This window comes from Pleurodeles waltl, chromosome 4_2 (assembly GCF_031143425.1).
Source record: "Pleurodeles waltl isolate 20211129_DDA chromosome 4_2, aPleWal1.hap1.20221129, whole genome shotgun sequence".
NCBI lineage: Eukaryota > Metazoa > Chordata > Amphibia > Caudata > Salamandridae > Pleurodeles > Pleurodeles waltl.
This window is the reverse complement of record NC_090443.1, coordinates 316,769,299-316,784,253: the sequence shown is the minus strand read 5'-3', so window position 1 is coordinate 316,784,253 and position 14,955 is coordinate 316,769,299. Positions and strand designations below refer to the sequence as shown.

Below are 14,955 nucleotides of genomic sequence, written 5' to 3'. Positions count from 1 at the left end.
TTTACTTTTACTTTTCAATTTATGTGGCAAGAAAAGTCCAGTTAGTAATTTACAACGCTAATAGTTCTAACTGGAGCAAACGCGAGACCCATTGGATTGCAAATGATTGTTCTTATATGTCATGCTCACGTGATGGAAACCTTGACGGAGACCCCGTTCTGCTGAGGCTCATTTACCGCATGTCATGTGAAAGGAGCGCAAGAGCTCCTGTGTGAAGGGAGGTATTCCAGTTACCGCCTCCCGCAGAATAGAGGTGCTGATGCATCGGATCTATGGGGCTGTGATGGTGCCTAGTGTTTTTGAGTGATCCACCGTTCACTTGTTTTTGTTTACAGTAGTGCAGACTCATGATGGTCTCAGTGTAGTGGGCTGTGGGGGAAGTTGCCACTTGGACTACATGTCATCACTGTGTTCGTTTGCCCTCAGTGTTCTACCGCATTTTCAGGAAAGGATGCCTGATCACGACTTGGTTGCCTTGTGGGGAATAACAAGTGCATTTCGTGATCTGAGTAGGAGACATTGGAAGGGTAATGTTTACTGATGACCTATGCAATATGGAGCTGTCCAACCCTAGTTTGCATTTAAGATGATAATGATATGACAACTGCTTGCTTATCAGAGTATTACTGATTTCTGTCATTTTTGGTCTAATGATTTCCATGCAATACAGTTTATTTTGATAAAACTTGTTGCAGAGTCTATTCTTGAGGTGTATGGTTGTTGTGTCACTGTTGTGTGTTGCGCAAACGCTTTACACATGACGTCTGGCATCAGCCTGACCGCTCGTGCCAAGCTACAAAGGGGGTGAGCAAGGGTTATCTTTGGTGCGTAACTTACTCATCCTGACAAGAGTGGTGGGTTCTGCCTGGCTGAGGCATATACCCTAGCCAACCAGAAACCACATTTCTAACCATGTCCATCAAAATGCAGAGGGCTTTCTGTCCCAACACTGACAATTACTCAAGGACATGTTCCATTCCATCGTTCTTCACCCCCTCCCCCTCCATGCCACTCTAGTCAGAAGGCCACCTTATGCAAATCAATATGCCCCCCCTCCCCTCGTGGGATCAGTTCATCCTTAACTGCAAAACAAGACCATATCCAGAAGGAAAAAAAAGAAACCATTGTCAGTAAAGTACAACTTAAGTTCTGTGGCATAACGAACATAAGACAATACCTGTTGCACTTACAATGCCAAGGTGCCAAGTGCAGCAAAAAACATGGATTGTGGTTGGGAGGCCTTGAACCAGAATCTGGTGTTTTGAACTTTACAGACACTCTAACTATTTGTTCATATATTACATCTCCTATGGGGCATTGCATTGTTCTGCCAGTAATCACAAAACTGGAATCTGCACCTTCCAAATCTTTTATTTATTTATTTTTAGGTGTTAACAATCACAGACCGTGTCATTGTCGACAACAGAGTTCTTTACAATGAAGGAGATATAAAGAGATATTCATTTTAATCAACATGCATGAGGACTGACATTTATTAGCAATAAGTAGGGTAAACATAACTGCAAATTAAACGTATCTGCAGTAATGGTATAGTTCTATGGCTAGAAACGACATCTTATGAAAAGCATTTTAATGAGCAATCTGCATTTCCAGGGACTCAAGAAGCTGGCCCCAGCCCTGGGAAGCAATCATTCAGGCTGGAGGCGACTTTGTATCAGCTATGATGCTGAGAACACATGTTCTCAGGAGGCTTACGAAGATGTGTGAGGCATCACAACCTGCTGGGGATGTACAACAAGAAGTTCACACATGTAGCAATCCATTGAGGTGTAGGAATCTCCAACGATCAGCGCACCAGCAAGCCACAGCCACTGAAACCTCTATACCACACCAATGAGGTTAAAACAACACAGGGGTTCCATAATGAAAACCACGTCTATTGGCTTTGATGGGGTGTCACCATAATCATCAAATGCAGACTATTGATCCTTTAGACATTATGCCATTCTAACACTGAGTACTTTAAGATGCTACCATGAAACACGTGCTCTTTATTAGCATTAAAAAATGCACTGATTATTACGTTTAAAATACAGAGTTCATTAAACATATCAGAGTTGAATAATACAATATCAAAGTTTTTATTCTACATTGACCAAGATTACCAAACAAGCACAGGACATGAAGGCACAGACCCATGCACCACAAAACCTCTGGGAAGAAGCCCCAGCACCATAAGTAATGAAAACAGCTCTCCTGGGGTTTATTCCTTTACCACTCAGGGAGAATTAGGGTGCTAAACTTCAGAAAGTGTGGACTCCTGGGCACAGGCCCCTCCATACCCTGGGGCACAGAGGAGTCCCCAACCCTTAAAGGCTGTCCCATTCAGCCACTGGTAAATGCATATCTGTGAGATATGGGAGGCTCAGGAGCCCCTCATCACATTCTGAAGGGAAGCCCTGTAATTTTGCATTACGACTGCATATGACTGTCAGTATCACCTGCATGCATTCTAGGTAGGAGTGTAATTATAGTCTATGGCCCAGCAAAAGTTAGGGTAGAGACTGCATGTAAATGTTGATTATTGAGGGATGAAGGCAGAATTCCCAAGGACCCCAACTGTAACTGAATACTATTGTGAAATAACACAACTGACCATTTGTGAAATACTGCACTCCCAACAGAAATGCCACAGTTTATAAGTGAGTCTATAAGAGTATGTCGTCTATGGTAGCTAGAGTAGTATAAAGTGGAGTGGAGAGGACTGGTGTAGAGTGCACTGGCCTAGAGTGTTGCAGAGTATAGTCGCTTATAGTGCAGTGGCATTGAATTCAACGGAGTACAATGCAGCGCCATGGAGTGCCACAGAGTGGAGTGGCGGAGATCAGAATGGCGCAGAGTGCAGTGGTGCAAAGTACAGTTTTGCAGAGTAAAATGCCGTACAGTGGCATAGTGTGGTACAGAGTGGAGTGGCGTAGAAGTGAGTGATGCATAGGGCAGTGGCATGGAGTAGAGTTGAGTGGCATAGAATGCAGTGATGTAGAGTGCAGAGTAGAGTCGAGTGGCATAGAATGCAGTGGTGTAGAGTGGTGCAGAGTACAACAGCATAGAATAGTACAGAGTAGAGTATAGTGCCATACAATGCAGTGGCCTAGACTGGAGTAGCATAGAGTGGCGTAGTGCAGAGTAGAATGGCATAGAGTTCAGTGGTGGAAAGTGTAGTGTTGCAGAGTAGAGCATCAGAGTGCAGTGGAGAAGAGTGAAATAGAGTGATGTATATGAGCAGTGGCATTGAGTACAGTGCTGCAGAGTAGAGTGCAGTGGCTTAGAGGGCAGTGACAGGGTACAGTTGTGAAGAGTGCATTGATGAAGAATGCAGTGGTTAAGAGTAGAGTGGCATAGAGTACAGTAGCATAGAGTGGAGCAGAGTGACAGAGTACAGTGGTGCAGAGTAGATTGTTTAAGAGTGGAGTAAAGTGGCGTACAGTAGAGTGGTGCAGCATAGAGTGCAGTTGAGTAGAATGGAATAAAGGCCCTAATTATGACATTAGTGGGCGGCGGAGGCTGTCTGCCAACTGCATACCGCCATCAGGCCGCCTGTGCGGCCTGATCCCCGCCAGCCCTATTATGGTTACCCCACTTGGCCGGCGGGCAGAAACAGTGTTTTCGCACCACCGGTCCGGCGGGGAACAGGGCCTTAACATTGCAGCCGGCTCCTAATAGAGCTGGCTGCAATGTGGCGATGCAGAGAATGCATCAGCAGCTGTCGCACATTCCACTGCCCGTAATTCGGGCAGTGGAATGCGCAATGGGGCTGTGCATGGGATCCCTGCTCTGCCCATGCCAAGTGCATGGGCAGTGCAGGGGCCCCTAAGGGCCCTCCAAGACCCCCTTTCCGCTGGCCTTTCCATGGTAGTCTTTACCGCCATGGACAGGCTAGCGGATGGGGACTTGTTATCCCCAGGGAAGCGCTGCTTGCTGAGCTGCCCTGGCGGCTTACAACCGCCGGGACTGCTGGGCTGCAGGCTGGCGGCAGCCTGACGGTGTCAGCGGTTGGACTGTGGTGGCTCTGCCACAGTCCTAATGTGGCGGTCGGACTACCACAACCATTGCGGTCCTACCTCCACTGTGACCCCGCCGGACTATAGACCGCCAGAGTCATAATGACCCCCCAAAGTGTAGTGGCATAAATAAAGTAGAGTGCAGTGTGCAGAGTAGATTAGAGTGGCATACAGTGGATTGGTGTAGAGTGCAGGAGCATTGAGTTGAGTGTTACAGAGTAAAGTGCATTGGCGTAGAGTGTATTGGAGTAGAGTGCACTGTTGCAGAGTGTCATAGAATGTCACAGAGTACAACGTAGAGTGGAATTGTGTAGAGTAGATTGGTGTGGCCTAGACTTGAGTGCTGTAGGGTGCAATGGCGACACATGCATTGGCAGAGGGAAGAGTGGTACATAGTATAGGGGTCTAGCGTGAAGTGGTGTAGAGTGCAGTGGCATAGAGTGGAGGGGCATAAAATGGAGTGATGCAGTGGAGTGATGCAGAGTAGAGTACAGTGGTGTGGAGTGGTGTACAGTGGAGTGGCGTAGAGTATTCATAGTGTGGTAGCACACTACCGTTACAGACACCACCTTTTCAATTAAAATGACCATTACATTTGCAGAGGCATAGAGTTTTACTAATGCAGTTCCCAGACTGAAATGTGTGGAAATAGCATCACCTAGTTTAAAAATTTGTTTTGATAATTTTAAAGTATATGTTTCTGACACGCTTCAGAAATAACAAAGAATTAGCTTCATTGTGCGTTCATAAGTCTGTTATATCTGAAATACTTACACAGTTCATTTAAATGTTGTTGGGTGCTATAAAAAACTCTTTCGTACCCCCAGTATCCGGCAAGATTGTCACATAAATCCACTCACTTTGAAATTAGAGAAAGAAAGTAAACAAGTGCCCTTTCACTCCTTAACTACTGGGCATCCCCTCCCCCCCCACACCCCTTGCATCATCTGAGCCCTTTTTTGGCTATTTGGGGTAGTTCACGCTTAGGCTTTCATAACTTTTTGTCCACATAAGCTATCCACGCCAAATATGCGTCATTTTTTTCCAACATCCTGGGGATTCTAAAGGTATCCAGAGTTTGTGGGTTCCCCTGGAGGAGACCAGGAAATTAGCCAAAATACAGCAAACGTTTTGTTTTTTTCAGAAAAATTGGAAAAAAGGGCTGAAGAAAGCATGCAGTTTTCCCTGAAAAAGGCATCAACAAAGGGCTTGTGGTGCGAAAATCACCATCTTCCCAGCTTTCAGGAACAGGCAGACTTGTATCAGAAAAACAAATTTTTCAACACAATTGTGGCATTTTACTGGGACATACCCCATTTTTACTATTTTTTGTGCTTTCAGCCTCCTTCCAGTTAATGACAGAAATGGGTGTGAAACCAATGCTGTATAAAGGACAGCTAAGCACTTTTGTAAAGTAGGCAAAATTCTGAAATCAGCAAGGGTTCATTTGTGTAGACCCTACAAGGTTTTCCCTCAAAAAATAACAGCTGAAATAAAAAAATCTTGAAATTGAGGTGAAAAAAACCAGCCATTTTTCTCCACATTTTACTCTGTAACTTTTTCTTGCGATGTCATATTTTCAAAAGTAATATACCGTTACGTCTGCTGGACTCTTATGGTTGCGGGAATATATATAGGGCTTGTAGGTTCATCAGGAACCGTAGGTACCCGGAGCCAATAAAGGAGCTGCACCTTGCAATGAGTTTTCATTGTATACCGGGTGTACATCAATTTATTTGGTGAAATATAAAGAGAGCAAAAAATAGGTATCAAGGAAACCTTTGTATTTCCAAAATGGTCAAAATATAAGGTGTTGAGAAGCAGTGGTTTTTTGCGCATCTCTGAATTCTGGGGTGCCCATATTAGCATGTGAATTACAGGTCATTTCTCAAATAGATGTCTTTTTTACCCACTGTCTTACATTTGGAAGGAAAAAATGTGGAGAAAGACAAGGGCCAATAACACTGCTATTCTGTGTTCCCCTAAGTCTTCCGATAAAAATAGCACCTCACCTGCGTGGGTATACCTAATGCCCGCACCAGGAAACGCAACATGGACACATTACATTTTTACATTGAAAACTGACTTGTTTTTTGGAAAGTGGCTAACTATGGATTTTGGCCTCTAGCTCAGCCGACACCTAGGGAAACCTACCAAATATGTACATTTTTTAAAACTACACCCCTGGGGGAATCCAGGATGGGGTGACTTGTGGGGCTCTTACCAGGTTCTGATGCCCAGAATCCTTTGTAAACCTCAAAATTTGGCAAAAAAACACTTTTCCCTCAGATTTCGGTGCTGCAAAGTTCTGGAACCTGAGAGGAGCCGTAAACTTCCTCCACCCAGCGTTCCCCAAAGTCTCCCGATAAAAATCATACCTCACCTGTGTGGGTAAGCCTAGTGCCCGCGACAGGAAATGCCCCAAAACACAACGTGGACACATCACATTTTTCTGAAGAAAACTGACATGTTTTTTGCAAAGTGCCTAGTTGTGAATTTTGGCCTCTATCTCAGCCGGCACCTAGGGAAACCTAGCAAACCTACATATCTTTGGAAACTAGACACCTAGGGGAATTCAGAATGGGGTGACTTGTGGGGCTCTCACTAGGTTCTGTTACCCATAATCCTTTGAAAACCTTGAGATTTGGCAAAAAAAAACACTTTTCCCTCAGATTTCGGTGCTGCAAAGTTCTGGAATCTTTGAGGAGCCACAAACTTCCTTCCACCCATCATTCCCCCAAGGCTCCCAATAAAAACGGTACCTCAATTGTGTGGGTAGGCCTAGTGCCCATGACAGGAAATGCCCCAAAACACAACATGGACACATCACGTTTTCCCAAAGAAAACAAATCTTTTTTTTGCAAAGTGCCTAGCTGTGGTCTTTGGCCTCTAGCTCAGCCGGCACCTAGGGAAATATAGCAAACCTATACATTTAAAAAAACTAGACATATAGGGGAATTCAGAATGAAGTGATTTGTGGGGCTATCGCCAGGTTCTGTTACCCAGTATCCTTTTCAAACCACAAAATCTGGCAAAAAAACACCTTTTCCTCACATTTCGGTGATGGAAAGTTCTGGAATCTGAGAGGAGCCACAAACTTCCTTCCACCCAGCGTTCCCTCAAGTCTCCCGATAAAAATGGTACCTCACTTGTGTGGGTAGGCCTAGTGCCCGCGACAGAAAATGCCCCAAAATGCAACATGGACATATCAAATTTTTACATTGAAAACTGACGTGTTTTTTGGAAAGTGCCTAGCTGTGGATTTTGGTCTCTAGCTCAGCCAGTACCTAGGAAAACCTACCAAACCTGTCCATATTTTAAAACTAGACACCTAGGGGAACCCAGGATAGGGTAACATGTGGCGCTCTCACCAGGTTCTGTTACCCAGAATCCTTTGCAAACTTCAATATTTGACAAGAAAAAACACTTTTTCCTCACATTTCAATGATAGAAAATTCTGTAATCTGAGAGGAGCTACAAATTTCCTTCCACCCAGCATTTCCCCAAGTATCCCAATAAAAATGGTACTTCACTTGTATGGGTACGCCTAGTGCCCGCGACAGGAATAGATCACACAACGGTCAATGTTGGTCCTTACATGAGGGCAACTGTTGACCCTGGGGTGATCCATTCTTGACACAGGCACTAGGTACAGGACCTCAAGGGGGGTAGCGTTTTTATCATGGCAGGTGGGGAAACACTGGGTGGTAGGAATTTTGTGAATCCCAGCATATTCCTGTAGTTTGTGTGACAGAAATACAAGAAAAAAGTGAGTTTTTATTCAACATTTCACCTTTGCAGGGTATTCTGAGTAAGAAAACTTTGGGGAATCCAAATAAGTCACACCTCTATGGACACCCCGGGTGTCTAGTTTCCAGAAATGTCTGGGTTTGGTAGGTTTCCCTATAAGGCCGCCGAGCCCAGGACCAAAAATGCAGGTGCCTGCCTTACAAATCCCGGTTGTTTTGTGATAGATAATTTTGATGTCTCCACAATAAATGTGGGCAGTGGAATTTGGGGCTGAACGAAATTGGGGAGCTCCCAAGAGAGCACTCGCTCAGTGCTTGCCGCTGCATACACCTGCTGTCTGGTTTGGGCTAACCCGCTATTGTCCCGCTGCACAGACTGCGCTTGCGAAGGGACAGCAGGACTGTCCTCATCACCCCCCTCATAATCAATGGAAGAGGAGTTATCGAATGGACTCCTCCAACTGAGAAATCACTCCCAGAGTTTACGTCTTTGTCCTATCCCTCAGATGCTGTCTCAGTATCTGCTGTCTCAGTCTCTGAACCTACGTTTGAGCTGTCCTCTATAACCCGAGTGAGGGCTTGAGCAGCAGTCATCCAACGAGATGCCATCTCTGCTACTGGCTAAATTGTTGCTATAAAACACTAGCCTTCGTAGACAGTCACAAAATTGCTGGTGAGTGTGTGTGCGATATGTGCAACAGTAGAGGTCACCTTACCTTTGCTTCTTCTCTCAATCAGCACGTTCTTTCAAGACACTTAAAAAAAGACACACTATTACTTCACCTTGTCACATACCAATCTTCACAGTCTTTAGCTACTCTAGCGCCCAGTCCAACAATCATTATTGGTGCTCCCATGACCTCCTCCTCGGATTCCCTCACTACCACAAAGCAAAAGTGCCATTCATCTCTCCATAGCCCTCAGCACATACATTTCATTTGTATTATAGTTCAGGTAATGGCTGACTTTACTAATGTACTCAGCTATTCACATATAATACAGATTTGATCTTTGCAGTAGGCATATAAACCTTCTGCGCTACTTTATGGCATCAAAACTGCCACTAGTCAGATCCTTTTGTAGCAGAAACATAATCACAAGACTTGGTTGACTTTTTTATTGCTGCCTAAAAGCTACAGTTGAAACGCGTCAGTTGAAGTATGTGCATTGTTTTGAAGACGCAAGCTGCAAATGCAAAAGAACTGGTGGTGAATATATATATATATATATATATATATATATATATATATATATACAGAGAGAGAGAGAGAGAGAGAGAGAGAAAGAGAGAGACCACTTTTATATGTGGGTGTGGTTTTCCTGGGGGCCGATCGTAGCCCCCAGGGAAATCACACATGCGTTGACAAAAGTGATCACTATATATATATATATACATCTATATAGATACATATCTATGTATAGATAGATATGTCTATATATAGATCTATATATTTTTTTGATAGGTGTATGGTTTCTCAGGGGCTATTAAAAAAATGTATTGCCCCCACTGGGGTCGCCCTGCTTATGGGCGACCTCCTGTCAATTTCTTGATGGTTTTGTAATTCCCTTTTTTAAAAAAATGTAAACCTCTGGGGGGTGTGACCCCAGGGGTAAACCTACCTTTTTAAAAAGAAAAAATGCCCTGGGGGCGGCCCATTTGCAGAGGGGGCCTATCCCCCCACGTGAAATCCCTGGTGTCTAGTGGGGATCTGCGATCGAGGGCCAGGAAACCCGTTCGGGAAGGCCTCGTTTGAAAGGGGAGAATCTCCCCTTTCAAAAAAGGCCTTTCCGAACTTCAGGAAGGCCGCTTAGGGCTGTTTTCCCCACCGAAGCAGGAAGCAGCGCAAGGCCGCTTCCTCTCCGGTGGAGAAAACAGATAGTGATGCAATCGTGCCTCGCGGTGACCACTGTAGGGGTTGAAGACAGCACCTGGCATTTGACCTAGGTCTTTGAATGCACAGCAAATGTAACGAGATAAGAACAGGATTTACAGCCCTGTTTACAGAAAAGTAGAACTCAAAATGATTCTGTGAATAAGGTTTTGGCAATGGAAGGACCAAACTCAAGCTGGCCAGCCTAAAAAAAATAAAGCCAGCAAATGGAAAACAAGAAAATGTGAGTTACAAACCACAGAGCTAATGGCAAGCAACGGGCATAATGCATTCCTAGGTCAACTTTCTGAATGTCCCCCGAAAGTCTTTAGCAAACCAGACAGCTCTGCTCTCTGGTAGGCTGCAACCTAAAAAGGAACCAACAAAAAACAAAGTGATTGATCGAGGTGAAAGAATTGATGATGGTGGCGAAACACATAGTACTGTAAGGTTGCCAAGCAAAGAGAAGAGAAGTATGATTAAATACAGATTGAAGTCACACTGTACCAGAAGTGAAGCAGTAGCATTCTCATGATTTTGGTTCCTCAGATTTCAAGTGGGGGGTTGCTCAGACTTCACTCTGACAGTCTAGCTATGCGCTCTTGGCGCATAACGTATTTACCAAATCGTTATTCCACTCATCCTGCGCCGTGCTCTGCCAGTTTATCGCTCCACCTGATATAATTCCATTTTGTCACCTAGAAGGATTTGATTGTTAGCGTCAGTGAGGCGCTGGACATGTATCCCAACCCTTACAGGTGAAGTCATAACGACAGTGTGAAGAATTACATGCGCACAGCCATGTTTTCTTTAAAAAGTCAATACATTTAAAAGAAAGTATGGATATTGGGGCGAGGCACTTCTTTTTTAAGAGCACACATCATCCATTGCTGCTGTTTCGTTGGAAGCTTTAACAGGTCGCACTGTATTTAATCTCGAGCTAAGTATATGCACTTACAATATACCTATTCTTATGTGTTCATTTAGGAGCTTGGGTTGGCAGTCAAGCCTCCTCTGCCCAGCCTAGACCAGCTTCGACTCTACACAAAACAAAATGGAGGCTGTGGCAAAGCGTGACTTCATCGCAAATGGCGAGGATGAGCTGAGTTTCAAGAAGGGTGACATCTTGAAGGTAAAACTGCTTTAATTTGGGGCAGGAAGATTTGTGAAAGTTAAGTCATAAAGGAGTGAATACTGGCAGGAAGAGGCCATTCCTGGTAGTTAATTATATAATTAACCCCTTCGCTGCCAGGCCTTTTCCCCCTCCTGTGCCAGGCCTTTTTTTGCCTATTTGGGTCAGTTCGCGCTTAGGCCCTCATAACTTTTTGTCCACATAAGCTAACCAAGCCAAATTTGCGTCCTTTTTTTCCAACATCCTAGGGATTCTAGAGGTACCCAGACTTTGTGGGTTTCCTTGAAGGAGGCCAAGAAATTGGCCAAAATACAGTGAAAATTTCGTTTTTTTCAAAAAAATTGGAAAAGGTGGCTGCAGAAAAAGGCTTGTGGTTTTTCCCCTGAAAATGGCATCAACAAAGGGTTTGCGGTGCTAAACTCAGGAACAGGCAGACTTGAATCAGAAAACCCAATTTTTCAACACAATTTTGGCATTTTACTGGGACATACCCCAGAAATTGGCATGAAACCAATGCTGGATCCCAGAAACCTAAACATTTCTGAAAAGTAGACAGAATTCTGAATTCAGCAAGGGGTCATTTGTGTAGATCCTACAAGGGTTTCCTACAGAAAATAACAACTGAAAAAGAAAAATATTGAAATTGAGGTGAAAAAAACATAAATGTTTCTCTACGTTTTACTCTGTAACTTTTCCCTGCAATGTCAGATTATCGAAAGCAATATACCGTTACCTCTGCTGGACTCCTCTGGTTGCGGAGATACATAGGGCTTGTAGGTTCATCAAGAACCCAAGGAACCCAGAGCCAATAAATGAGCTGCACCCTGACGTGCGTTTTCATTCTATACCGGGTATAAAGCAATTCATTTGCTGAAATATACAGAGTAAAAAATTGCTATCAAGAAAACCTTTGTATTTCCAAAAAGGGCACAAGATAAGGTGTTGAGGAGCAGTGGTTATTTGCACATATCTGAATTCCGGGGTGACCAAACTAGCATGTGAATTACAGGGCATTTCTCAAATAGATGTCTTTTTTACACACTCTCCTATATTTGGAAGGAAAAATTTAGAGAAAGACAAGGGGCAATAGCACTTGTTTTGCTAATCTATGTTCCCCCAAGTCTCCCGATAAAAATGATACCTCACTTGTGTGGGTAGGCCTAGCGCCCGCGACAGGATAGCCCCAAAGCGCAACGTGGACACATCCAAAATTTTGGGAGAAAACGGAGGTGTTTTTTTGCGAAGTGCCTACCTGTAGATTTTGGCCTCTAGCTCAGCCGGCACCTAGGGAAACCTTCCAAACCTGTGCATTTCTGAAAACTAGAGACCTAGGGGAATCCAAGGAGGGGTGACTTGTGGGGCTCGGACCAGGTTCTGTTACCCAGAATCCTTTGCAAACCTCAAAATTTGGCTAAAAAAACACATGTCCCTCACATTTCTGTGGCAGAAAGTTCTGGAATCTGAGAGGAGCTACAAATTTCCTTCCACCCAGCGTTCCCCCAAGTCTCCCGAAAAAAATGATACCTCACTTGCGTGGGTAGGCCTAGCGCCGGCGACAGGAAACACCCCAAAGCGCAACGTGGACACATCCTAAATTTTGGGAAAAAACAGAGGTGTTTTTTGCGAAGTGCCTACCTGTAGATTTTGGCCTCTAGCTCAGCCGGCACCTAGGGAAACCTACCAAACCTGTGCATTTCTGAAAACTAGAGACCTAGGGGAATCCAAGGAGGGGTGACTTGCGGGGCTCGGACCAGGTTCTGTTACCCAGAATCCTTTGCAAACCTCAAAATTTGGCTAAAAAAACACATGTCCCTCACATTTCTGTGGCAGAAAGTTCTGGAATCTGAGAGGAGCTACAAATTTCCTTCCACCCAGCGTTCCCCCAAGTCTCCCGATAAAAATGATACCTCACTTGCGTGGGTAGGCCTAGCGCCGGCGACAGGAAACACCCCAAAGCGCAACGTGGACACATCCTACATTTTGGGAAAAAACAGAGGTGTTTTTTGCGAAGTGCCTACCTGTAGATTTTGGCCTCTAGCTCAGCCGGCACCTAGGGAAACCTACCAAACCTGTGCATTTCTGAAAACTAGAGACCTAGGGGAATCCAAGGAGGGGTGACTTGCGGGGCTCGGACCAGGTTCTGTTACCCAGAATCCTTTGCAAACCTCAAAATTTGGCTAAAAAAACACATGTCCCTCACATTTCTGTGGCAGAAAGTTCTGGAATCTGAGAGGAGCTACAAATTTCCTTCCACCCAGCGTTCCCCCAAGTCTCCCGATAAAAATGATACCTCACTTGCGTGGGTAGGCCTAGCGCCGGCGACAGGAAACACCCCAAAGCGCAACGTGGACACATCCTAAATTTTGGGAAAAAACAGAGGTGTTTTTTGCGAAGTGCCTACCTGTAGATTTTGGCCTCTAGCTCAGCCGGCACCTAGGGAAACCTACCAAACCTGTGCATTTCTGAAAACTAGAGACCTAGGGGAATCCAAGGAGGGGTGACTTGCGGGGCTCGGACCAGGTTCTGTTACCCAGAATCCTTTGCAAACCTCAAAATTTGGCTAAAAAAACACATGTCCCTCACATTTCTGTGGCAGAAAGTTCTGGAATCTGAGAGGAGCTACAAATTTCCTTCCGCCCAGCGTTCCCCCAAGTCTCCCGATAAAAATGATACCTCACTTGCGTGGGTAGGCCTAGCGCCGGCGACAGGAAACACCCCAAAGCGCAACGTGGACACATCCTAAATTTTGGGAAAAAACAGAGGTGTTTTTTGCGAAGTGCCTACCTGTAGATTTTGGCCTCTAGCTCAGCCGGCACCTAGGGAAACCTACCAAACCTGTGCATTTCTGAAAACTAGAGACCTAGGGGAATCCAAGGAGGGGTGACTTGCGGGGCTCGGACCAGGTTCTGTTACCCAGAATCCTTTGCAAACCTCAAAATTTGGCTAAAAAAACACATGTCCCTCACATTTCTGTGGCAGAAAGTTCTGGAATCTGAGAGGAGCTACAAATTTCCTTCCACCCAGCGTTCCCCCAAGTCTCCCGATAAAAATGATACCTCACTTGTGTGGGTAGGCCTAGCGCCGGCGACAGGAAACACCCCAAAGCGCAACGTGGACACATCCTAAATTTTGGGAAAAAACAGAGGTGTTTTTTGCGAAGTGCCTACCTGTAGATTTTGGCCTCTAGCTCAGCCGGCACCTAGGGAAACCTACCAAACCTGTGCATTTCTGAAAACTAGAGACCTAGGGGAATCCAAGGAGGGGTGACTTGCGGGGCTCGGACCAGGTTCTGTTACCCAGAATCCTTTGCAAACCTCAAAATTTGGCTAAAAAAACACATGTCCCTCACATTTCTGTGGCAGAAAGTTCTGGAATCTGAGAGGAGCTACAAATTTCCTTCCACCCAGCGTTCCCCCAAGTCTCCCGATAAAAATGATACCTCACTTGCGTGGGTAGGCCTAGCGCCGGCGACAGGAAACACCCCAAAGCGCAACGTGGACACATCCTAAATTTTGGGAAAAAACAGAGGTGTTTTTTGCGAAGTGCCTACCTGTAGATTTTGGCCTCTAGCTCAGCCGGCACCTAGGGAAACCTACCAAACCTGTGCATTTCTGAAAACTAGAGACCTAGGGGAATCCAAGGAGGGGTGACTTGCGGGGCTCGGACCAGGTTCTGTTACCCAGAATCCTTTGCAAACCTCAAAATTTGGCTAAAAAAACACATGTCCCTCACATTTCTGTGGCAGAAAGTTCTGGAATCTGAGAGGAGCTACAAATTTCCTTCCGCCCAGCGTTCCCCCAAGTCTCCCGATAAAAATGATACCTCACTTGCGTGGGTAGGCCTAGCGCCGGCGACAGGAAACACCCCAAAGCGCAACGTGGACACATCCTAAATTTTGGGAAAAAACAGAGGTGTTTTTTGCGAAGTGCCTACCTGTAGATTTTGGCCTCTAGCTTAGCCGGCACCTAGGGAAACCTACCAAACCTGTGCATTTCTGAAAACTAGAGACCTAGGGGAATCCAAGGAGGGGTGACTTGCGGGGCTCGGACCAGGTTCTGTTTCCCAGAATCCTTTGCAAACCTCACAATTTGGCTAAAAAAACACATGTCCCTCACATTTCTGTGGCAGAAAGTTCTGGAATCTGAGAGGAGCTACAAATTTCCTTCCACCCAGCGTTCCCC

The 14,955-nt window shown here is 45.2% G+C and overlaps 1 protein-coding gene across 1 annotated transcript in view; it reads left to right on the top strand.

Moving 5' to 3' along the window:
- GRAP2 (GRB2 related adaptor protein 2) overlaps positions 1-14,955 on the top strand; it is a 215,108-nt gene that overhangs the window by 53,362 nt on the left and 146,791 nt on the right. Inside the window, exon 2 of the mRNA XM_069231286.1 lies at positions 10,630-10,774. Within this exon, the coding sequence (XP_069087387.1) occupies positions 10,697-10,774 (78 nt within the window). The 5' untranslated portion in view covers positions 10,630-10,696. The remainder of the gene's footprint in view (positions 1-10,629; positions 10,775-14,955) is intronic.